The sequence below is a fragment of the Prunus persica genome, chromosome G6, assembly GCF_000346465.2.
Source record: "Prunus persica cultivar Lovell chromosome G6, Prunus_persica_NCBIv2, whole genome shotgun sequence".
Classification (NCBI taxonomy): Eukaryota; Viridiplantae; Streptophyta; class Magnoliopsida; order Rosales; family Rosaceae; genus Prunus; species Prunus persica.
Window position 1 is genome coordinate 27597592 of NC_034014.1, and position 19946 is coordinate 27617537.

General features: G+C 35.5%; 2 protein-coding genes and 1 long non-coding RNA gene across 5 annotated transcripts; 1 reads left to right on the forward strand and 2 right to left on the reverse strand.

Moving 5' to 3' along the window:
• On the reverse strand, positions 1-3895 carry LOC18771979 (serine/threonine-protein kinase haspin homolog). The gene is made up of 15 exons (XM_020566617.1): positions 3813-3895; positions 3643-3730; positions 3435-3536; positions 2984-3086; positions 2308-2849; positions 2066-2189; positions 1870-1979; positions 1629-1740; positions 1366-1458; positions 1222-1283; positions 1012-1142; positions 843-913; positions 707-759; positions 519-585; positions 1-320 (listed from the first exon to the last, which is right to left on the reverse strand). Exons 1-15 carry the CDS (start codon positions 3826-3828, stop codon positions 195-197), a joined length of 1800 nt encoding a protein of 599 aa, XP_020422206.1. The 5' UTR covers positions 3829-3895; the 3' UTR covers positions 1-194.
• On the reverse strand, positions 6400-8903 carry LOC109949840. Its single transcript, XR_002272149.1, has 2 exons — positions 8744-8903; positions 6400-6702 (listed from the first exon to the last, which is right to left on the reverse strand). It is a non-coding gene; the product is annotated as an uncharacterized LOC109949840 (long non-coding RNA).
• LOC18774199 (probable receptor-like protein kinase At5g18500) lies at positions 14766-19326 on the forward strand. 3 transcript variants are annotated; one of them, XM_020566306.1, is made up of 9 exons: positions 14766-15127; positions 15376-15482; positions 15890-16574; positions 16672-16776; positions 17034-17156; positions 17229-17399; positions 17543-17672; positions 18084-18296; positions 18836-19271. In XM_020566306.1, the coding sequence occupies exons 3-9, from the start codon at positions 15910-15912 to the stop codon at positions 18959-18961; spliced, it is 1533 nt and encodes a 510-aa protein (XP_020421895.1). In that variant the 5' UTR covers positions 14766-15127; positions 15376-15482; positions 15890-15909; the 3' UTR covers positions 18962-19271. The 3 variants fall into 3 exon arrangements, with proteins under 3 accessions (XP_020421895.1, XP_007207381.1, XP_020421894.1); XM_007207319.2 differs by having other exon boundaries at positions 15411-15482; XM_020566305.1 differs by having other exon boundaries at positions 14766-15482; positions 18836-19326.

Genomic DNA, 19946 nt, shown 5'->3' on the forward strand with positions numbered 1-19946 from the left:
GGTTGCTCATAAAGTTAACTTCTTCAAATCAAAACTATTGCACTTATCTTATATTTTTCATTAATAAAATTAACTCCATCAAGTATCTTGTACACTTCACTACATATTCACAATATTCTTCCTACTCATTGGAGCCTCAAATATTTACAGTTGTTAATGCAAAATTACAACATCTTGTCATTCTTAGTTGTTTCTCAAATGCCACCATCAACCAACAAATTACTGAAAGAGGGATCAAGAAGTGCTTCTCTGGCTGACTGATATTTGTCGAGACGCTTCTTCAATGAACGGAAATCTCTCTCGTCTTTTGAAGTTCGTTCCTAGCATAGAATGAATCAGTCAAAAACCTAAGTCATTTCTTCTTACAGTGCGTAGTTTTAAAACATTAGACTTAAAATTGATCAGTTTTCACCCCTTTGTGGTTGCCAGCATAGAGAACCCCTGCCGCTGTTGTAGCATTTGTATAAGAAAAATTATAATGGTAAGTAGTTTTCTAAAATTAATTAAGAAAAACTTACAAATGATTTCTTTAGCAGTAAGACATCCACCAGGTACATCAACCACAGTGCATTTGTTCGGGGGAAGCTATAAAGATCAGAAGTTAACAATGATTCAGCACTAAAAAAATTCTTCTTTACTTTTCAATTTTGACTAACACATTTTCTCTTTTTGTGTATGATAATTAAATTTGATATATCAACCATACCTTCCCTCCCAGCAGTCTTCTGTTACCTCCTTCATCTTCCGGTATGTTTCTGACTGCAAATGATTTAACTATCATTTATTTTATTTCATACAACAAAGATAAAATTACTGGTACAAATTTAGTTTCAATTCCTTACTTGTTTATCGCCCTTTGGACCTTTAAAGAGCTCAGGATCCGAAGATAGGTCTAGAAAGAGTATGTCATCACCTGTGCATATTTGATGTTTGTTAAGTATGCTACATCAACAATTAATGTATCCTCTACCATACCAAACACATTGCAAAAGTATTTTAACAAAAATTCACCAGTGTTGATTCTTGAAAGAGTGAAATCTATTATTGACATCCCCAATCCAAATGTTTGGATAAACATCTGTTTTCCCTCAAGAGTGAACGGCATTGTAACAGAATCATTCCGACTTAAAAGGATGTTTCCCCTGTAAAAAATGTATATTCCTAAGTCAGCAGCACTCATAGATTCCAAAGTCATTATTATACTTACATACACAACCATACCAGTGAAGATCACGGTGCTCAAATTCATATGCAGCTTCAGCTACAGCAAGGGCAGCTGTAACCTGAAATGATAATCCAATCATTTAAAAACAAATTGAAGTTCCAGGAATCACCACAAGAATTCTGTTATAGTGTATACTTTACCTGGACCAATAAACTCCGTGCCTCATCAGTGTTCCGAAGTACAAAGCTTTCCAGATCCTTGCCACCATGCTCTAAAACAAACACGACATAGCACTGTATGCAAAATTGTGAGTTGCATTGAATAAGTCTAAGTAACGTTAACCTCATAGTATATGAATCATTTCTACTTGAGAAGATCACCAAGTCGTAGTTATGGAAGATTATTAGGACGACTTTGAGCTTATATACCAAAAAGAATATTAGACAAGTAGAGAAGGAAAAACCTGGTTATCTGGAAACGCCTTAGGGTGATCATTTTCTGAACCATGATCTTCATCCCAATCCTCCCATGCGCTGATCAAAGCAGCATCATAAGAGCCTTGGCATACTCTCAAACTGTAAAGGAATCAGATCACAGAAAGATGACAGAATAAAAATCTTGCAACTGATACGATCATTCAAGTAATCAATTCTATTAAGTCTTAAGCAGTTGTGGAATGATAGAACTTTAAAGTAAATACATACTCTATGGTTTCGATAAACATGGTGCAAGCATTTTGAAAATCACCCTCATGTCCTCTTAAGTAATTAAGAGTGCGGGAAAGTACGACCTCTTCTAGCAATTCTTCAGATCTCTGGAGCACAGTAACTTCATTACAGTATCATTCAACAAAACGAGAAATCCCATTACTAGAAGAAGGCATAGGATTGCAGCAAGTACCTTTTGCACTTCCCCATTCACTAGTATGTTACCATCAATTGGGACTATTTTGCAAACATAGTTGCCAGCGTTGAAAGCTTCTCCAAATGTTCCTTCCCCGATTTTGGTAATCTTGTCTAGGTCACTGTTTCAAGAAATTTGTATGTTATGTTAGCTTACAGAAGCAGAGGATCAGCTAAAATATTGCGGGAAAAGGGGAGTTCAACTTGTAAAGGCAAACATATTACAAACAAGGAGCTTACCAATAGGAAGAAAAAACATCCCTAAATTTTAAGGGAACTGACTGTCCACATACTGCTAATAGAGCACGAAATGGATCCAAATCTTCACTATCTGATGAAGATGATGCCAGAGAGAGTTTCTTTACAGAAGCTACTATATCTTCACAACCGTCATTGCCCACATCCGGCACCGTTTCAAGCACACTTCCATCAACCAAACTCAATTCAAATCTGCTTTGCACAGAAGGCAAACGAGAATTGACTTTACTAGAATTTTTCAAACTTGAAGATTTCAAATTGTTACCACCAATGGGTTCTGAAGGTATGGGCCGCATGGTTGAAGTCTGCAGTATCTTAGACAATGTGCTGGAAGGCTCGAAAGTGAAGTTTAGCTTCTTGAACAACCATTTATCTAATGGAGAGCACAACTTGGGTAATGCAACAGTACCAGTTTGGTTGCCCGCAACCCATGTAGTAGGTTTGGGAGAGGGGCTCTCCTCCAACAACTCAAAGGCATCAACCTCTTGAAAGTAAGCCTTCTCCTCTTCAAATTTGTACTTCCCCTGGAGATTCCGAACATTAAAAACAGCGTACGATTGTGTTTAAACTTTAATAGAGTACATGCAATTGAGGCATTGCAATGCTAATAACAACATGCAAAACAGAAAACACAATTTTTCTTTAAAAAGGAGCTCACTTTGGGAAGAGCAGCTTTTCCTTTTCTCTTTCCTTTTCTTTTAGGCTCCTTATGTTGAGGATGATACTCAAAGCAAACACCAACAGCAACACTTGTCCTCCCTCTATCAAGCACAAAAAATCAATCAAAAGCTGGAATGAGATAGTAGCTACATTATTTAAGCAAAAGTTACAACAGTGACTAACTATAACAAGCTCGATCTATAGAATCAAAAAAGAAATTCAGTAAATGGGTGCTACCCAAAGAGCCCCTCACCGCTAACCACATAGTAATCAAGCTCATACCACAAAACCGATAAGCGGAAAACAAATGGAATCATAATAAACACAAACCCAAAGCTCACAAGACAGCGCTGATAGACACAAGTTCAAGTTCAACAGCAATCTCGGAAGAAAGAGAACGGGTCCAACAGAGAAAGAGATAGAGAAAAGGTGGGCGCTTTGAAATGAACCTTGTAGAAAGGGAACGGGTCCAACTGGTTTTCCTGTTGAGAGCTCCAGCAGCAGGAGCCAAACTCACCCTTCCCACATAACGAGCCGAACATGACTGCTTTCTGAGATAGGCAAAATCAAAAACACATTGAGAGCACAAATTAAGAAACTTTTTGGTTTAGCAAAACAAAAACACATAAACACAACAGAGATTAGATTTGAACATACGAGGGTTCTACATCTTGAGTGGGTTTGTCGGGCTTTCTTCTTCTGTAAATCGCTTCACACTGTTGTCGTTGATCGGCGACTTTACCTCCTGAAATGTGTTCCTTAATAATGGAAATTAACTAGGGTAATGGAGAAGACTAATGGAAGAAATTAGGGTTTTCTCTCAGTACCTGCGTTGAAGTCCATTAGAGAGAGAAGGATTTTGAATGCTTCGTCTTTTGGGCGGGAACTGTAGTAGAGGCAGAAATAAAGAGATGAAATGTTGCGTTCAGTGGAGAGAGAAAAGGGATGGCTTATAAGTTATAAGTCACCATTCTTATGACTTAAACGCTGCGTTTGGTGTAGACGGCATTATTCAGCGGGCTGGGCTGGCATGGCCAATGCTTCTTTCTTGGTGTTTTGGGTCTCCGATTGTACATTTAAAATTTTCAAACCCAACTACAGTCTACAGCCCAGGATTGTGTTTCCTTTTTTTATTTTTTTAAAGTGGTTCTATGTTCATTTCAATCTTCTCCAAATAAAGATGAAAGAGAAACTTATTTGTGGATTTGCCTTAACTAAAGTTTTAGCAACCTTGTTGTTCAACCCTATTTTCTAAGTTCCCTATGATATGAACCATTGCTTAGGCTTAAAATCGATCTTGGCTCAACGTATTAGATCTTCGATAAGGGAAATTCGACATTGGATGTAAGGGGACGGATTCACTATTATGGAAAAGAAAAAAATTGCTATCGTCTAATTATCTGTATCAACGTTGATAGCTTCTCTAAAATGGTCAGTTTCCACTAAACTCATCCTTCTTGTGGGTGAACAATTAATTAATGCTTAGCTACCCCGTGCTTCTTTGTCTTGGCATTTGTTGTTTAGCAAAGCCTAGAAGCCTCTGCATAGACAATAATGAAACCACCACTATTTGTTCACTCATTTGTTTGGTTTTTTTTTTTTGCCATTTCTTATGGTGCTTATTGTATTTCATCCCAATAGTATTTTTCTTGTGACTTTCTAATATGTTTGTATCATGCATGGATATATATTGCTCTACTCTGAGCATTTTTTTCATTAATCTTAATTTGTTTGGAGAGCAAAATTAATATTGATATTCAAGCAAGAAAAAAGGGGAAATTTTAAACTTTATAATCAAAACTCAAATCATTTCGGAAGGACAATTAGACACAACACAACCACCTAACCAGTATCCTACATAACCAAACCATATACCATATGGATGTTGAGAATAGTGTGATCAAATTAGACCATACATACATATCCAAGTTCTAAGAATTTCAACATGTGGTATCAGCTAACACCCAAGTCTACACCTATCGCAAAAACTCCCCGCAAAAGTTTCAGAAAAAAAACTTTCATGTAATTTATATCCACAAACCATTTGAGAAATGATATTGTTTTTCAATCCGGAATCCCAAAATTACATTATGTAGGAGAAGAAGTCATTGTCTAAACATTAGAAACATACCAAAACTTACAAGCATTTCATCACATGAAATAAGAACACTCCATAATTTTTCTTTTTTGTAAATTTATAATGTGATAAATGATAACTAATTGTTCTTTCGCAGTTTTCTAAATCGCTTGGGGCATTCTAGAAGAACGATAAGAAATATCTAGCGAAAAACAGGAGGAGAAATCATTTTAATCAGCATATTGTAGCTAAATCTGTGCGTTTTAGCGGCGATTGGTTACGGTTTACGGACCTTTAGTGACAAAATTTATGCCCCATAGGCAAAATGAGTTTAGCGACGGTTTTTTTCGCCGCTAACCGTAAGTAAAAACTCTACTTAACCGCCGCTAAAAGTTGTCATTACTTTAAATTCGCCTCCCATACCCATATCTTAATTGGATCACAGTTTTTAAAAAGACTACCCATCAAAAATTTATGGCTTAAATATTGAAATGGTCCCTGTGTTTTACCTTATGGGCCAATTTAGTCCTTGTGTTATTAATTTGGCCAATTTAGTCCTTGTGTTTGTATCTGTTAACAAATTTGATCCTTTCCGTCAAAATTATGTTAAAACCTTAAAAAAGAACATTTAAAATTAATTTAAAATTTTGTAATTAATTGTAAAGATTTAAACTCAAATAATAATAATGCTAAAATGATTAAAACTCACACAACCTCAACCTCCAATGGTCTCGATTCCTGTAGGAAAAAAAAAGAAGGGTTCTTAGTAGAATTGATGCCTACTCTTTTCTTGCTGCAAATTTTCTTCTATCTTCTGTTTAAGATTTTCTCATACTCTACCCTTCATCTCTCTCTCCTCTCTGATCCATTGGTCTGAATGTGGTCGACTTTTGCTACAGCCAGGATGATCAATTGGCGGTAGAGTCGTCAAGCTTACGGTGACAGGCTATGATGATCTTCATGATTTGTCAGAGAGAGAGAGAGAGAGAGAGAGAGAGAGAGAGTTGTTGTAGTTTAGGTGGGGTTGGAATGGTGGTGAGGGTGGTTATGGTTTTGGGGTTGGAGTGGTGGTGGTGATGGTGGCTGGGTTTGGGAGGTGGTTGAGGTGTGTGCGCAAATTGAGGAAGGTGAAATTTAAAAGAAATATATCCATTTTCAGTTTGAATTAAAAATTTTATCATCAATTACAGTTTTTTTTAATTAATTTTATATTTTTAAAGGAATGGACCACATTGACTAATATATACAAATACAAGGACCAAATTGGCCAAATTGATAACACGGGGACTAAATTGGCCTATAAGATAAAATACAGGGACCATTTTAACATTTAAGCCAAAATTTATTTATGCTCACTGGGGATCGCTTATCAGACCGAATAAACAAAAATGTGGTTTATGGAGGAATACAATAAACGATAAAAAATTGAAACCTAGAGATGGAGCTACTTTAGTTTACATCAACTAATACTCAATAGATATACGGAGCAGGTGTTCGCTTTACATCAACCAGTATAACAATTGCAACCCCTGCACTTGAAGAGTGATTCCAATGTTTTTTTCTCAACCTTTTAATTGCCACTTCCTGCGACACATGGGGCAAATGCCTGAGAAGTATGTGAATTTACCCATTGATGCAAACTGCAAGATAAAAGAACAAGCGATTTAGTGAATTATCATCAAGCTGTACCAAAAATGAACGGAATAATTAATATCATATAAAAATTATAAACTAAGAAACATAAATCAGACTGATAATGCAAAATGTGAAATGTCCGAATCTAGTCGGATCAATGCATGAAATAATAAAGGTTTTCCCACCTCAAATGCATGTAATGTAAGCAATTTGGTTGGCCTTCTTGATAATAGAACAATAATGTAGGGTTTGACTATGTACATGATGTTCTAAGGTGTCGGCAGAAGATCCGACACCAGATATTTGAATCATATTTGGTAGTTCATAGAAGAAAAAGAAAGAAAATCCAAATGCTAATGCTTGTAAATTAACAATGAATTGCATATTGCATACTATTGAGAAATAAAGCAAGACCCCCACACAAATCAGAACAGAAAACTCGTACACATTCACATATCCCAAAAAAGGATAAGAATTAGAGCTCCAGAGAAGTAGACGAAATAGAACATATGCCAAAAAAGGGCACTTAAGAGTTAAATTTATACACATTTACACCTGCAGCAATTGATTAGTTCCAAATTGATTAACGAATACAACAGATAGAGAAGAGATAAAGAAGACACTGTGTTTAAAAAGCCCAGCACATATTCGAAAATAGAGTTCTGTCAAGAGAAAACTGTTTCTATACAATGTGTGCAATACATAACTTTCACAACAAACGTGTTTCAAGTATAGGCAAATGAATTAGCAAACAAGATCACAATGTAAAATTTTCAAACTGATCAAAATCAGTAATTCTTGAAGAAGCCAATTCATATTAAATTCAATAATACCATCAAGCTAAAATTCATTCTACTGTGATTAAATAAATGCAAAAAGGTTAGCACCATAGAAGTGACAGAAAAGGAAAATTTAAACGATAGTTATAAATAGTATAAAGTATTGCATTTAAAAGAAAGGAACCGAATAACGAACTGAGAAGTGAATGAGAAGAGACTTTGTATCTTCCATGAGTTTTTTTTATAGTGTAGCAAGGACATTTGTCATTATAAAATGTTGACAAGTGTCATTCTGTGATTAGTTGCTTATATGGGTTTGTTAGAAGTCTGCTAGAGAGTTCGTTGGGTCAATTAGTTCAAGATGAAGGTGTTAACTGTATAAAGGTTAACCATTCTTGTAAAACTCTCATTATCATCAGAAATAACAACAATCTTCTCCTTCTACAATTGTCTCTGTAATTCTTTTTATAATTCTTCATTGTTTTCAGTTTTGAGAAGATATACTCTCAGGAAACAAAACTCAGAAGCCTATTACACAGCATAATGCACCAAAACAAAATTCAGACAAAACAAACATACTCTCAGGGTGCTATTACACAGCATAATGCGACAAAACTGTCATTCCAACAATCTTCTGCCCAATGACAACTATCAAATTCAAGTTGTGTCATCCTTTCGAATTCGAATGATCATTTTTCTGCAACCTAAATTTGAAAGGTTTTGGCTTGCAAAAGCTAATTAAAGAATGTTATTTATTGGCATTGGCAGACAAATGAAATTTGAAAATGCGGATTGGCACAACAACATTCTTTAGGAATTTATTCAGTTTCTCAACAGCAACCAAATGCAAACATAGAAGTTTAATGGATAAACCAAAATTATGACTTGCATTACATCTAAAAAGAAAATGGAAATGTAGAAAACAAACGATAAAAACAGAAATGACATGAAAAGAAGAGAGCTTGAGGGTGTTAAAGGCAATGAGCTTGGCAGCCACACTGCCCCAGTTGTCACTACCCACAACACAACGGTGACTGGTTTTGTGAGGAGCTTCATATTTCTCCTAAACTTGATTTAGGATTATTGCATTTCAAGTTCAGAAGGGAAACCCATATAATAAAATCTCGAATCAGCCCTAAATATATCAAGTTCAACTCAAAATTAAGACAAAATCTAAAACCACAGAAGGCATCATATAATACCAGAGAATATAAATCAAAGTTGTCATCATTGTAAGATCTAGAGAAAACCAGCCATAGAAACGTACCTAGGGCAGAATCAGAGCCACGGGACGTTCAACTGAGAAGACAAGAAGAAGGCGAAACGCCAAATCGATGTAGAAGACGAGACGCTCGCCCCAACCCTCGCCCTCGTCGTCGTCGTTTGGGTTCCAGAGTCCGGGCTTGGACTTGGACCCGAAAGGCCATGTTCAATCTCAGTCAAACTTAAGCCCATAAACAATGACTAGGACTTGAGAAGCGTGGTCCAATTTGGCCCACCAAACAAGTCGTGATTTTTAAAATCCCAAATTTAGCTCTGGATTGTGTCTCCTTTTTTATTTATTGTCTTTTTCAGTGGTTACATGTTTTAATATGAGTAGCCTAGTAAAATTGTAAGGTGTGGTGGGGTATTCAAAGAACATTTTTGGGCTCTTTGGGAGTGATTTTGAAAAGGCCGATAATTATTTTTATGGAGAATTATTTTTTTAAATAATCACTTTAAGTAATTTTAAGTGATTTTATAGAGAAGCACATGAGAGGTGCTTCTCCCCAAAATCACTTAAAATCACAAAAAGTGATTTTTTAAAGAAGTACGTGGGAGGTGCTTCTTTCCATAAGTAATTATGGCATATTCAGAATCACTCATAAACGAGCCCTAAGTACTTTGATTAAATTTTCTATAGGAAGTACTTCCGCTTATAAGTAAGTCATAGCCCAACATTATTTGTGACGCAAGATTCAATTGTAGAAAGAGTTGGCTTACATAAGCCTTTCTTCTCTTTCCTTTTCACGGTCATATGGAAAACATATAAGATCTATTATTTTGCCTCATTGTAAATTCTTTGTAACAACTTTATTTAAACAGTTTAAACTTATTTTAAAAAAATTCAGACACCCTTTACATTCCCGTATTCAGCTCCCCAAATTTGCATCTCTCCATGCTCATATGGCTTTGCATTAACTAAATTTTAGCACCCTTGTTATTAACCATTCCCAGAGAAGATACATTTTCCAAGCTCCATTTGATATAGACCTGTTGCTTAAGCTTAAATTCAATCCTGGCCCAATTACAGATCCTAGTGTTTTTAATTTAGTGTGTCTTTTAGCTTTTCAATTGGCTCTAATTGGAAGAGCTCTCAACAATCATGCATCAATATTTCCTTTTGCTTGAGAAATTGATGGGCAAATATCACTTTCTTTGTTTGGGAAGAAAAAAAATTGGTACTATCTAATTATCTCTATCACAATTGACAGTTTCTCTAAAATGGCCAGTTTGCACTAAATCCATCCTTGTGGGTGAACCCATTAACTAATGCTTAGCTACCCTGTGCTTCTCTGTCTTGCCATTTGTTGTTTAGCAAATCCTAGAAGCCTCACCACAACTTGTTCACTAATTTGTTTGGGTCTTTTTGGCCATTTCTATTTGTTGGGTTATATCTTCTTATAAATTCTTTTTTTTTTCAAGGGTGTTTTGTAATTTTCTTATATGTTATACTGTGCATGAATATATATTGCTCAATTTTGATCGGCATTCTGTTAAATTTTAGAGACACAAGTTAGTAGCCCACTACTAATAATACCGATATTGTCTCCAACTCAACCAGGTTCTATCATAAAAGATCTTGATGATATTAATAGTGAAACCACTCATATTATATTTATTTTTATCAAGTTTCAAATGTGGGACTTATTATATTCCTCAACACACACTTTTGCTCCTTCCATCCAATTGTGCAATTACAAATGCCTTTAAAAATAAACTCATTTTCATCAATCTTAATTCATTTCGAGCCTAATTAATATTGATATTCAACCAATAAATAATAATAAAAAAAGGGGAAATTTAAAGCTTTATAATCAAAACTCAAAGGGACAATTAGACACAACACAATCACCTAACCAATATCTTGTGGATTTTGGATAATGCTATATTAACCACTAATGTCCTTGTTTAAGTCACATAAGCAACCATATACCATATGGATGTTGTGGAAAGTGTGACCAAATTAGATCATATACACATATCCAAGTTGTAAGAATATACAATAATAAATAATCCTAATTAATTTGCAAGTTAGCTTATTATAATATGGTGTGGGTAGGGCACAAGATGTCTAACTATTTTTTAAAAAAATTTAAAAACTTGATGACATAATTATGTGATGATTAACTGAATCTGCAGGTTCAGAGGATACCAAACGATATCTTTCAAATCAAATTTTGTTAGGGTTTCTTTTTCAAAGTTTATGGATAATGTAGACGAGCCACCCTATAAATCATATCGCTCTTTCATTTTCAGTTGATGAGGAATTGTAATCAATATTTCTTTTGCAGTGCCATATATCTTTCTTTTTAGTTTATTCCTCTCTTTTTCACCTCCTAAAGTCTTTTCTTGTCCCTCTATAAACCCTAGCTCGTTCAGGTGGTATTTAATTCATGTTAGTAGTTGCATATATACTTTCTGCAATGGTTGAAAAGATGAACACTATTTTGCAAAAAAAATCCCCCAAAAAAGGGATAATCTTTCGAAAAGGATAATGTTACATACATTTTGTTTTATTACACTAATACCTCTTGAGGTTTTTGGTGTTTTCACAAAACTCCTTGAAATTTTAAAAATTATACAAACACCCCTTGAGGTTTCAAATTGTTTTTACAAAATTCATTCTCGTTGATTGCTCGTCCAAAAATTGATGATTTCATTACAAAAAAAATATGTATGCAAGTGACAAAATTAACCTTAATGAATGAATGTGCAATCTAATCTCAAAGGCTAACTTTTTCATTTAAAATTATATATATATATATAATTACCAATCATTAGACGAAAAATTAACGGAAATGGATTTTATGAAGATAATTTAAAACCTTAAAAGGTGTTCGTGTAATTTCTAAAATCTTAAAGAATTTTGTAAAAAACTCAAAATTCTTAAAGGGTGTTAATGTAAATAACTATTTTGTTTTATTGTTATATAATATAGACTATGACGCATACAACAATTCCTATGATGGGAAGTAGAGCATGCTTAGAAAACTAGAAAATTTGGAATTTACGAGGGCCTTTTGGTGGGCGAAAAAGTCGTGCTAGCTAGCGCTCTGGTCCACATTCCCTCAAATCTCTGCAATCTGCATGGATTCCCCTCATTCACCGCATGGAATTGGCGTATGTCAATGTCATGCCAAGAATTATTTGTCATGCCACGGTATTCAGCTAAGTTTTAATCATTCACTCAATTTTGTTTCATTATTCTTCCTAATCATCATGGTTGAGAGTCTCACGAGTCACAACATGTTACAAAATTCAGATGTGATTAGATAAAATATTAAACTGTGCATTTATGTATTTCACAGAATTTTATTTAAAAAAGGAAACAAACATATAGCGTAATATAAAATTGTGTATCAACTAATCATTAATTTAATAGTATTTTTCGTTTTAATGCTAGAAGAAATCTCAAATTCAATTCCCTAATTCTGCCGTAAAATAATAGTTGTGTAAAATCAACAACTTATCTGTTTCAACTATAAAAATCTATTTGGTTGAATCTTGCATGTAATGGTTGTCTAAACATGTCACTCAGAAACTTCGTAATCATATGATTCAAAAGAAAGATCAAATTCACAATCACCGGGATCCTAAAGAATCGAACTCAATTAATGCAGTATTTTCAACATAAGAGTCACGGGTTGCGCGCGCGGCTAAATGAAGATGCATAATTTTAATCAAAATTATAACATTATGCCACATGCATTGTGATCAATCAACGGACGTCGCTTACATTGCATGCAATCAATTTATAAGTCTGATCCTCCTTGAAAGCAAGTTTTTTGTTGTCGTTATTGTTTATAAGACCTCTCTTATGTTTTTTTCTTTTTTACAAAGTAATATTCTAAACGGCTCTAATGTTCGGGGAGGAAAATTAAACTCGGGTGCAAAGGAACATGCACATTATCTTAATCAACTGGCCAAGACCTCCCTTATACTAAATTAGAATATTAATGGCACACAGCTAAATCATAAACATAACTTATTCAATGTCAACAGACTGAACAGATCATTGCATGGAAACGTTACGCCAATGCTGTGGTGATGATGGTCAGTTTTAGCATGAGGGTTTTGGCATGTCAAGCAAGGGATCAGATTCATCAGAAAGGGAAACCTAGTAAAGGATGGCAGATGGGGATTGCTTAGCTTGAATTATTTAGGTCCATGTCATGTGTTACATGCCTACACGAAAAAGCAACCGATAAATAAAATCCAAAATATATAAATATTTGGCCACAGTTATGGCTACGTACAAGATTTCAATACGCATGCACGTTTTAGACAAAACCATGCAGGCACCTAACATCCACGTACAATTATACAAGCCAATTGCTTGAGAGGGATTCTTTTGCCAAGTTAGGCACAAGCAATTGTTCAATACGGGGTTGATAATGTCGACATTGAAAATGTTGTGGTGGTTGTTAATAGCTTGTACACATCGGTAGCTCAAGCCTCTTTAATTTGATGGACGATTTCCTAACGCCTAATGATTTCCAACACCAAAATAAAAAGCACCAATCGATCTACTTCTATGTTTATATGAATGGACATGGACATAATTTTGGTAGCTATGCGTAGGGCCATATGGGGTATAATGATTTGCAAATTAACAAAAATTCAAAGAAAACTTGATTTGATGGGCGATTTACGAGCGGCTATAGGGTTGAAGTTCCTTTTTACTGCTTCACATGGCTTCACAGAAAAAGAATAGACTACTTGACTAATTCGACGATCAAATATGTATTATTATGGATAACACAAAGTCTCAAACCTTAGTGTAAGTGTGTGTGTGTGTGCTCTAGTGATGATTCCTTGAAATATTCATATTGATATATTCAATAACTTGTTTACTTACCTAATGGTCAATTTGGACTAAGAGACCATGTTACAAGAAATCTCAACTAAAAGAAGCCAGTGGTCCCAATTTTTATTTGTTTAAATATAAAACTGAGATCAGGTTGCAGGAAAACTACCAAGAAGTGGACAGCTTATGCCAGATACCAAATTGCCAGCGGTGATTTCTAGAACATATAATATAACTCAAATAAATCATTGAATATTTTCCCTTTTTTTTTTTCTGACCTATTAGTTTATGGATGAACTAATTTTTTCTTAAATATAGTTTTATTTAATTATTAAACCTATTAACATATTGATTGGCTCAAAAAAAAAGAAAAAAAAAGTGAATGTTGTGTGGTGTTACGAGTTTTAAATTTGCAGCCAAGAGGGGAAGCACACTGAAAACTATATGATATAATAGTATTCTACTACTGCTTTTGCATAACAACTGATTCCCTATAGCATTGACAAATCACAAAGGAAAAAAAAATCCCTGTAGCATGCTGCATTTCAATAGTTTAAAATAATAATAATAATGTTTTTGTATAATTCATATTTGTTTTCTTATTTCAGTTTTTATGGTGAACCGAATTTCCTTGTGGTGGTACCACATGCCTTGCTGTCCTGTGACCCACCCCTTCGTCTTTCTTAGTTCATAGGAAGATAAGAATTCGGATGTCGTTGGATGCATAATTTAACTATAATGCATAATTCAAATGATTAAGAGCATGCTAATAATTTTTTTTATTACAATCAAACCTGAGATTTATAATCCTTTTGGCAAGAGCTCATATTTGAAGTGTAGTTATGAACAGGTGGGAGATTAGAAACCATTACAAACTTTACAAAGTAGAAACAGAGCAAGAAGCAAAGCAATCTCTGTTTAATTTGATAAAAACAACAACTGGTGTTTTTGATAAGGTTGAAGACAACTGGTGACAGATGGCATTTACATTCCAAATTTCACTAATTGCTCGTACTTGCATTGCATATCCGATATGCTAACAGTTGGTTGCCTTTATAAATAACTTGTAACCTATGAACACAGAGGGAGGTGTTTGACTTGACCAAGTAACGGCTGAGATTCGAGAATTGTAATCTGAAAAAAAGGTAAATTTATTTTTTTATATTTTAATATTTAAAAATGACAACAGATGTAACAAAAGAGCAGAAAACTTGAGAGCTGTGACCACATTGATATCTAAGATTCACACACCCAACTCAATTCACAACAGAAGCAAGCACACAAATACAGCAATCAATTCTAATAAATAAATACACAATAATGGAAAAAAAAAGGGAGAGACATTAAAGTAAATTACTGGTAATCAATCAGTCGTGTTCATATCAAATCAGGAAAATCTGAAGACCTTTACATCACAGAATTCCATGCTTCTGTTTTACTGTATGTGTTATGTTTTTGAAGGCATCTCAGTCTGAAGACTCCAAACTCACCACCTACCCCTGATAACTCCATCCCTTCTTCTTATATCCCCACCACTCACAAATATCAGTTTTTTCCATGTCCCTCTACCATTTTGCACAGGTACATGATCTTTCTTGTTATTTTTGGGTTTGGATTTTTGAGATGGCTCAGTGCTGGTGCCAGAAAGCTCCATCTCAACTTAGATTCAGACACACATTTGCCCCACAGAGAAAACCCATATAGGAATTCCAGTTTTATTGGCTATATATTTTATTTTTAACTTTTAATTTTAGTTTTGAGCACTGGGCTCATTTGGGTTTCTTTAAAGAGGCTTTCTTGATATATGTTTCTGGGTTTTTCTTGGTCAGAGATCTGGAATTGTGTGTTTAATTGTTTGTCTTAGGACAAGGAATGTTGAAGGGGTTTCAAAGATCTGGCATTTCAAGGTTGCTCTTTTGAGTTCCATCACACATAGGTAAGAGGTTGAAATTTTCTCTTCAATTATTAACATTCGTCTACTTTCACATTCTCAACCCCCACAGAGAATGAATTTGTTTATTGAGTTATTGTATATGCATTCTGTTCTGTCCGTATGTTTATTGAACTGCTTTGGTTTGTCTACTAATAATTTGACGTTTCTGCTTAACCCCTGCATCATTCTTCTTTGGTTTATGTGGCTCTGACAAGTTTTCTCCTTTATTGGTAGTTTTTTTTTTTTTTTTTTTTTTTTCAGTTTTCATTTTTGTTTGGAATTGGTTAAAAGTACCAGGTTGTAATTTTATCATCCCTAGTTGATGCAAATGGATTTGAAAGAAAAGATTTTGACAGTGATATAAATGATGAATCAGAAGCAATCTTAATGTGAGATTCTGCTATGTGTAGGGTTTTTGGTATCTGATAGAATGGCCTCCGATCTGAAAGCAGAGTTATCCAAGGAAGCTTTCTTTAATCTGAAGGTCTGGGAAGTAATTGGAATAGCTGTTGCATTATTTATCATAATTATCCTCTCTGTGCTATCAATGTGCCTTACTTCACGTAAGAAATCAAGGAAAGCTAGGGACAAGATTCCCCTTAGTCAAATCCCAACTGTCTCAAAAGAAATTAAGGAAGTTCGAGTGGAGCAAGTATCTGCAAGTGAATTTGCTCCTCGTGATGGAATTCTTCTCACCATTCACGACAAATCCAGTGACAAAGAATCAGATAAGATCATGCTCCATTTGGGTATGGGCAAATCGAAGAATGGAGAGAATAGCAGCCAGTCAGGTTCATTTAATCAATTAGAAAACGATGGTGGCCTGTACCAATCTGGAGAAGAAGGGAGTTCCAGCACTGTTACGGTGTATAAGGCTTCTTCATCGTATCCAATAACTGCCCCGTCTCCTCTAGTTGGCCTGCCTGAATTCTCTCACTTGGGTTGGGGCCACTGGTTTACATTGAGGGACCTTGAGCTTGCAACAAATCGGTTTTCAAAGGAAAATGTCCTTGGTGAGGGCGGATATGGAGTTGTTTACAGGGGAAATCTCATCAATGGGACTCCAGTGGCAGTTAAAAAGATCCTAAACAACCTGTGAGTTTGCTAATATCCCGACTCTATTGTGGTTTGTCCATTCACCATTCTTGTTTCCATGAATTTGTCTTAACTTGAACTGTTTTAACGTCTTTAGAGGCCAAGCAGAGAAAGAATTTAGGGTGGAAGTTGAAGCAATTGGCCATGTGCGCCACAAGAATTTGGTTCGTCTACTGGGATACTGCGTTGAAGGGACTCATAGGTACCATTTTCTTTCAAAGTTTATTAAGTCTGATGAACTAACTGATTGACTCTATGTTTTGAATTGTTTTCTTACGAAAAAATGAATATCAAAGTACGTGTAGGTCCCCATAAATTAGGTGGAAACAAAGAAGCTTTTGTGGCTTTAATATCTGAGAGGTGGATTGATCTCTCAGTATTGAGTATATAATAGCCTACTGCTGTTGAAGTAACACCTGAACTACAATAGTTGGTCTCATTTGCATTTCAAAATTTCAGAATTTTGGTCTATGAGTATGTCAACAATGGAAACTTGGAGCAATGGCTTCATGGAGCAATGCGTCAGCATGGATATCTCACTTGGGAAGCACGCATAAAGGTTCTCCTTGGAACTGCAAAAGCGTAAGTCAAATCGCTTACAAATTTTTTTCCAGGTTTTCTAGTTCTCATTTAATGGGCTAATACTTGTCGCAGTCTTGCCTATTTGCACGAGGCCATTGAACCAAAAGTGGTACACCGAGACATTAAATCTAGCAACATATTGATTGATGAAGACTTCAATGCCAAGGTATCTGATTTTGGCCTGGCCAAGCTGCTGGGTGCGGGGACAAGTCATGTGACAACTCGCGTTATGGGAACCTTTGGGTTAGTATTATTTCTTGAGCATGACCCTTTTGGCCCCTGACCAATGCTGTTTCTTTCAGTTTTAGATGCTCAGAATAAATCGATTAATTGATGATAGAGGATTAATTATTTCTCTTGTCCCTGCTTCCCAAAAAACATTTCAGATATGTCGCCCCTGAATATGCTAATACCGGACTTTTGAATGAAAAGAGCGACGTGTATAGCTTCGGGGTTTTGCTCTTGGAAGCAATTACTGGAAGAGACCCTGTGGACTATGGTCGCCCTGCACATGAGGTATGCACAAGTTATAAAAATCAATAGCAAAGAAACTTGATGCAAGTTCTAACCATCCTAAAATACCAGACTCTTGTCAACATAGAATCATAAAGAAGCTTGATGCAAGTTGGATTTATTATCTGTATTAAGTAGTGAATGCCCCTTAAACGAATGTATTCAATAGTGTATGGTAGACAGTTACCATTGACAGTTTACAGTCTAAATCTAGTTAGGAGTGCAGAATTATGTAGAGGATACTCTACAGACAGAAATGGCAATAAAGTTATAATATTGCAACTACAAATGTTCATTGCGTTAATTTCTTTATCTCTATTCTGTAGAGGATACTCTACAGACAGAAATGTCAATAAAGTTATAATTTTGCAACTTTGTGGAGTTTTGTTTGACATGTAGTTTTAATGCTCACAGGTAAATCTGGTCGATTGGCTAAAAATGATGGTTGGAAGCAGAAGGTCTGAAGAAGTCGTAGACCCAAACATTGAGGTGAGACCATCAACAAGAGCCCTAAAACGAGCTCTCTTGACTGCTTTGAGGTGTGTTGATCCAGATTCTGAAAAAAGACCCAAGATGGGCCAAGTTGTCCGTATGCTCGAGTCCGAGGAATATCCCATACCAAGAGAGGTTAGATTCTCATTCTATCTCTGAAACACAATTTCTGATGGATTGCAATTTGAATTTATGTCTGAAGAAGGATAATGAATCTGCAATACTTTTGATCTTGTTTGCTTCTGAATCCCAGGATGAAATATCTGATTCCATTTCTAACTAGCCACGTTGCCTCTTACTTTGTCCTTGTTACATCTGCATTCTAGACCCTTTTAGCTGTCTCCTGAATTGGTGTTACCTTTTTTATAGTGAATGAAACTCTAGTACTGTCTTGCCTGGAATAAATTATTCAAAATTTGATTCAAATGAACAAAATATTTTGTTCATGCAAAAGATTTAATCAATTGATTATCTCATGCATTTTAATTGCTCAATTTTCTATCCAAATCCCTTTCTCTACAACTACCTTTTGTGTTCCCATGCTCTAATCCATTATGGTGTTGGTCCTCATAGGATCCCAGCTGATTGACATTTACTGGTCAACCAATGGCTGGACATTTGATTTGATGATTTTCAGCTGTCTTTTGAATATAAGTTTTCTTCTTGATGTTCAGGATCGAAGACACCGAAGAACTGAAGCAGGCAGCATGGACATTGATTCCCAGAAGGAAAATTCAGATACTGATCGGAGTGATTATCCGGGTTCAAGATCAGAAAGCAAAGGCTATCAGCGGACGTAATTAAGCCAGTGGTTCAGTTGAGAATCTCAGAAATATAGAAAGTGAGGGTGATTCTTAATTTTTTTTCTGCTCCCAAATTCTTGGGTGTCTGTCTGATCTGATGCTATTAGGGCAGGGGAGAGGGGGTTGATGGGGGAGAGAGATGATCCTTGTGTTCCTTTTTTTGTTCTCCCTTCATTTTTCCTTTTGTTTCTTTCTGGTAGATGGAGAGATATATTGTTTGTGTATCAAAGTGGTGGTGTTTGTGAAAAACCCAAGACAATGGGGGGCTATGTACAGAATGATTGCTCTTCAAATTTGTTGGATGAAATGCTCCGTTTTTTAAGTTAGATAAAAAAATTTTGTTTTTATGATTGTGTTAAGAACGCTGCAGCCACGACAAGCTCAGAAATTAATAAAAGAACCGACTGTGTTTTATAAATAATGACTCTAATGAAGTCAACTAGATGAATGTTGGTTGATTCAGTTTCTGGCATGGACAGAAGTTCATCTCCATTAACATGCTTCAGACTACTACTTTTGACGAACCAAATTGAATTGGACAATTTTGGATACAAGGTACAGCCTGTTTAAAGGACATAAGGTAGTGCAAAATAGACTAAGAGAGCACCAAGGGAAAGAGATAAAGAAAAGAAAGGAAAAACATGTCTGATGTTGCTGTCAACAATCATAGCTATGTATGAGCTTTTCTGTGGCACCAAGAAAATGGACATCTCACTGTGCTTCGAAGGTTGCTTTGGGTTGAACCCAAACAAACCATCCAATCAGTACTAGGCTATATGCGTATCCAAGTAGGTTGTACATCCTGCCCAGGTTAAGGGGACACAGAATCTTCCATGATTTAACACCCTTTCTTTCATTCTGAGGGCCATGAAAGGCCAAGGTGAAAATAGGTACATGCTCAGGTGGTTGTTTTGGACAGATGGTATTTGATATAATTTCCATTGTCTTGGTTGTCTTCTGGCTTTAATGTAAAGAGGCAGGC

Excerpts from the sequence above, each read along its gene's own strand:
- LOC18774199 (XM_020566305.1), top strand. The coding sequence starts at position 15,910 with ATGGCCTCCGATCTGAAAGCAGAGTTATCCAAGGAAGCTTTCTTTAAT. Across the intron at positions 16,777-17,033 it reads TGCGTTGAAGGGACTCATAG|AATTTTGGTCTATGAGTATG; the intron begins GTACCATTTTCT and ends TCAAAATTTCAG. Across the intron at positions 17,673-18,083 it reads ATGGTCGCCCTGCACATGAG|GTAAATCTGGTCGATTGGCT; the intron begins GTATGCACAAGT and ends TAATGCTCACAG.
- LOC18771979 (XM_020566617.1), bottom strand. Across the intron at positions 1,980-2,065 it reads TGAATGGGGAAGTGCAAAAG|AGATCTGAAGAATTGCTAGA; the intron begins GTACTTGCTGCA and ends ACTGTGCTCCAG. Across the intron at positions 1,741-1,869 it reads ATGTTTATCGAAACCATAGA|TTTGAGAGTATGCCAAGGCT; the intron begins GTATGTATTTAC and ends ATTCCTTTACAG.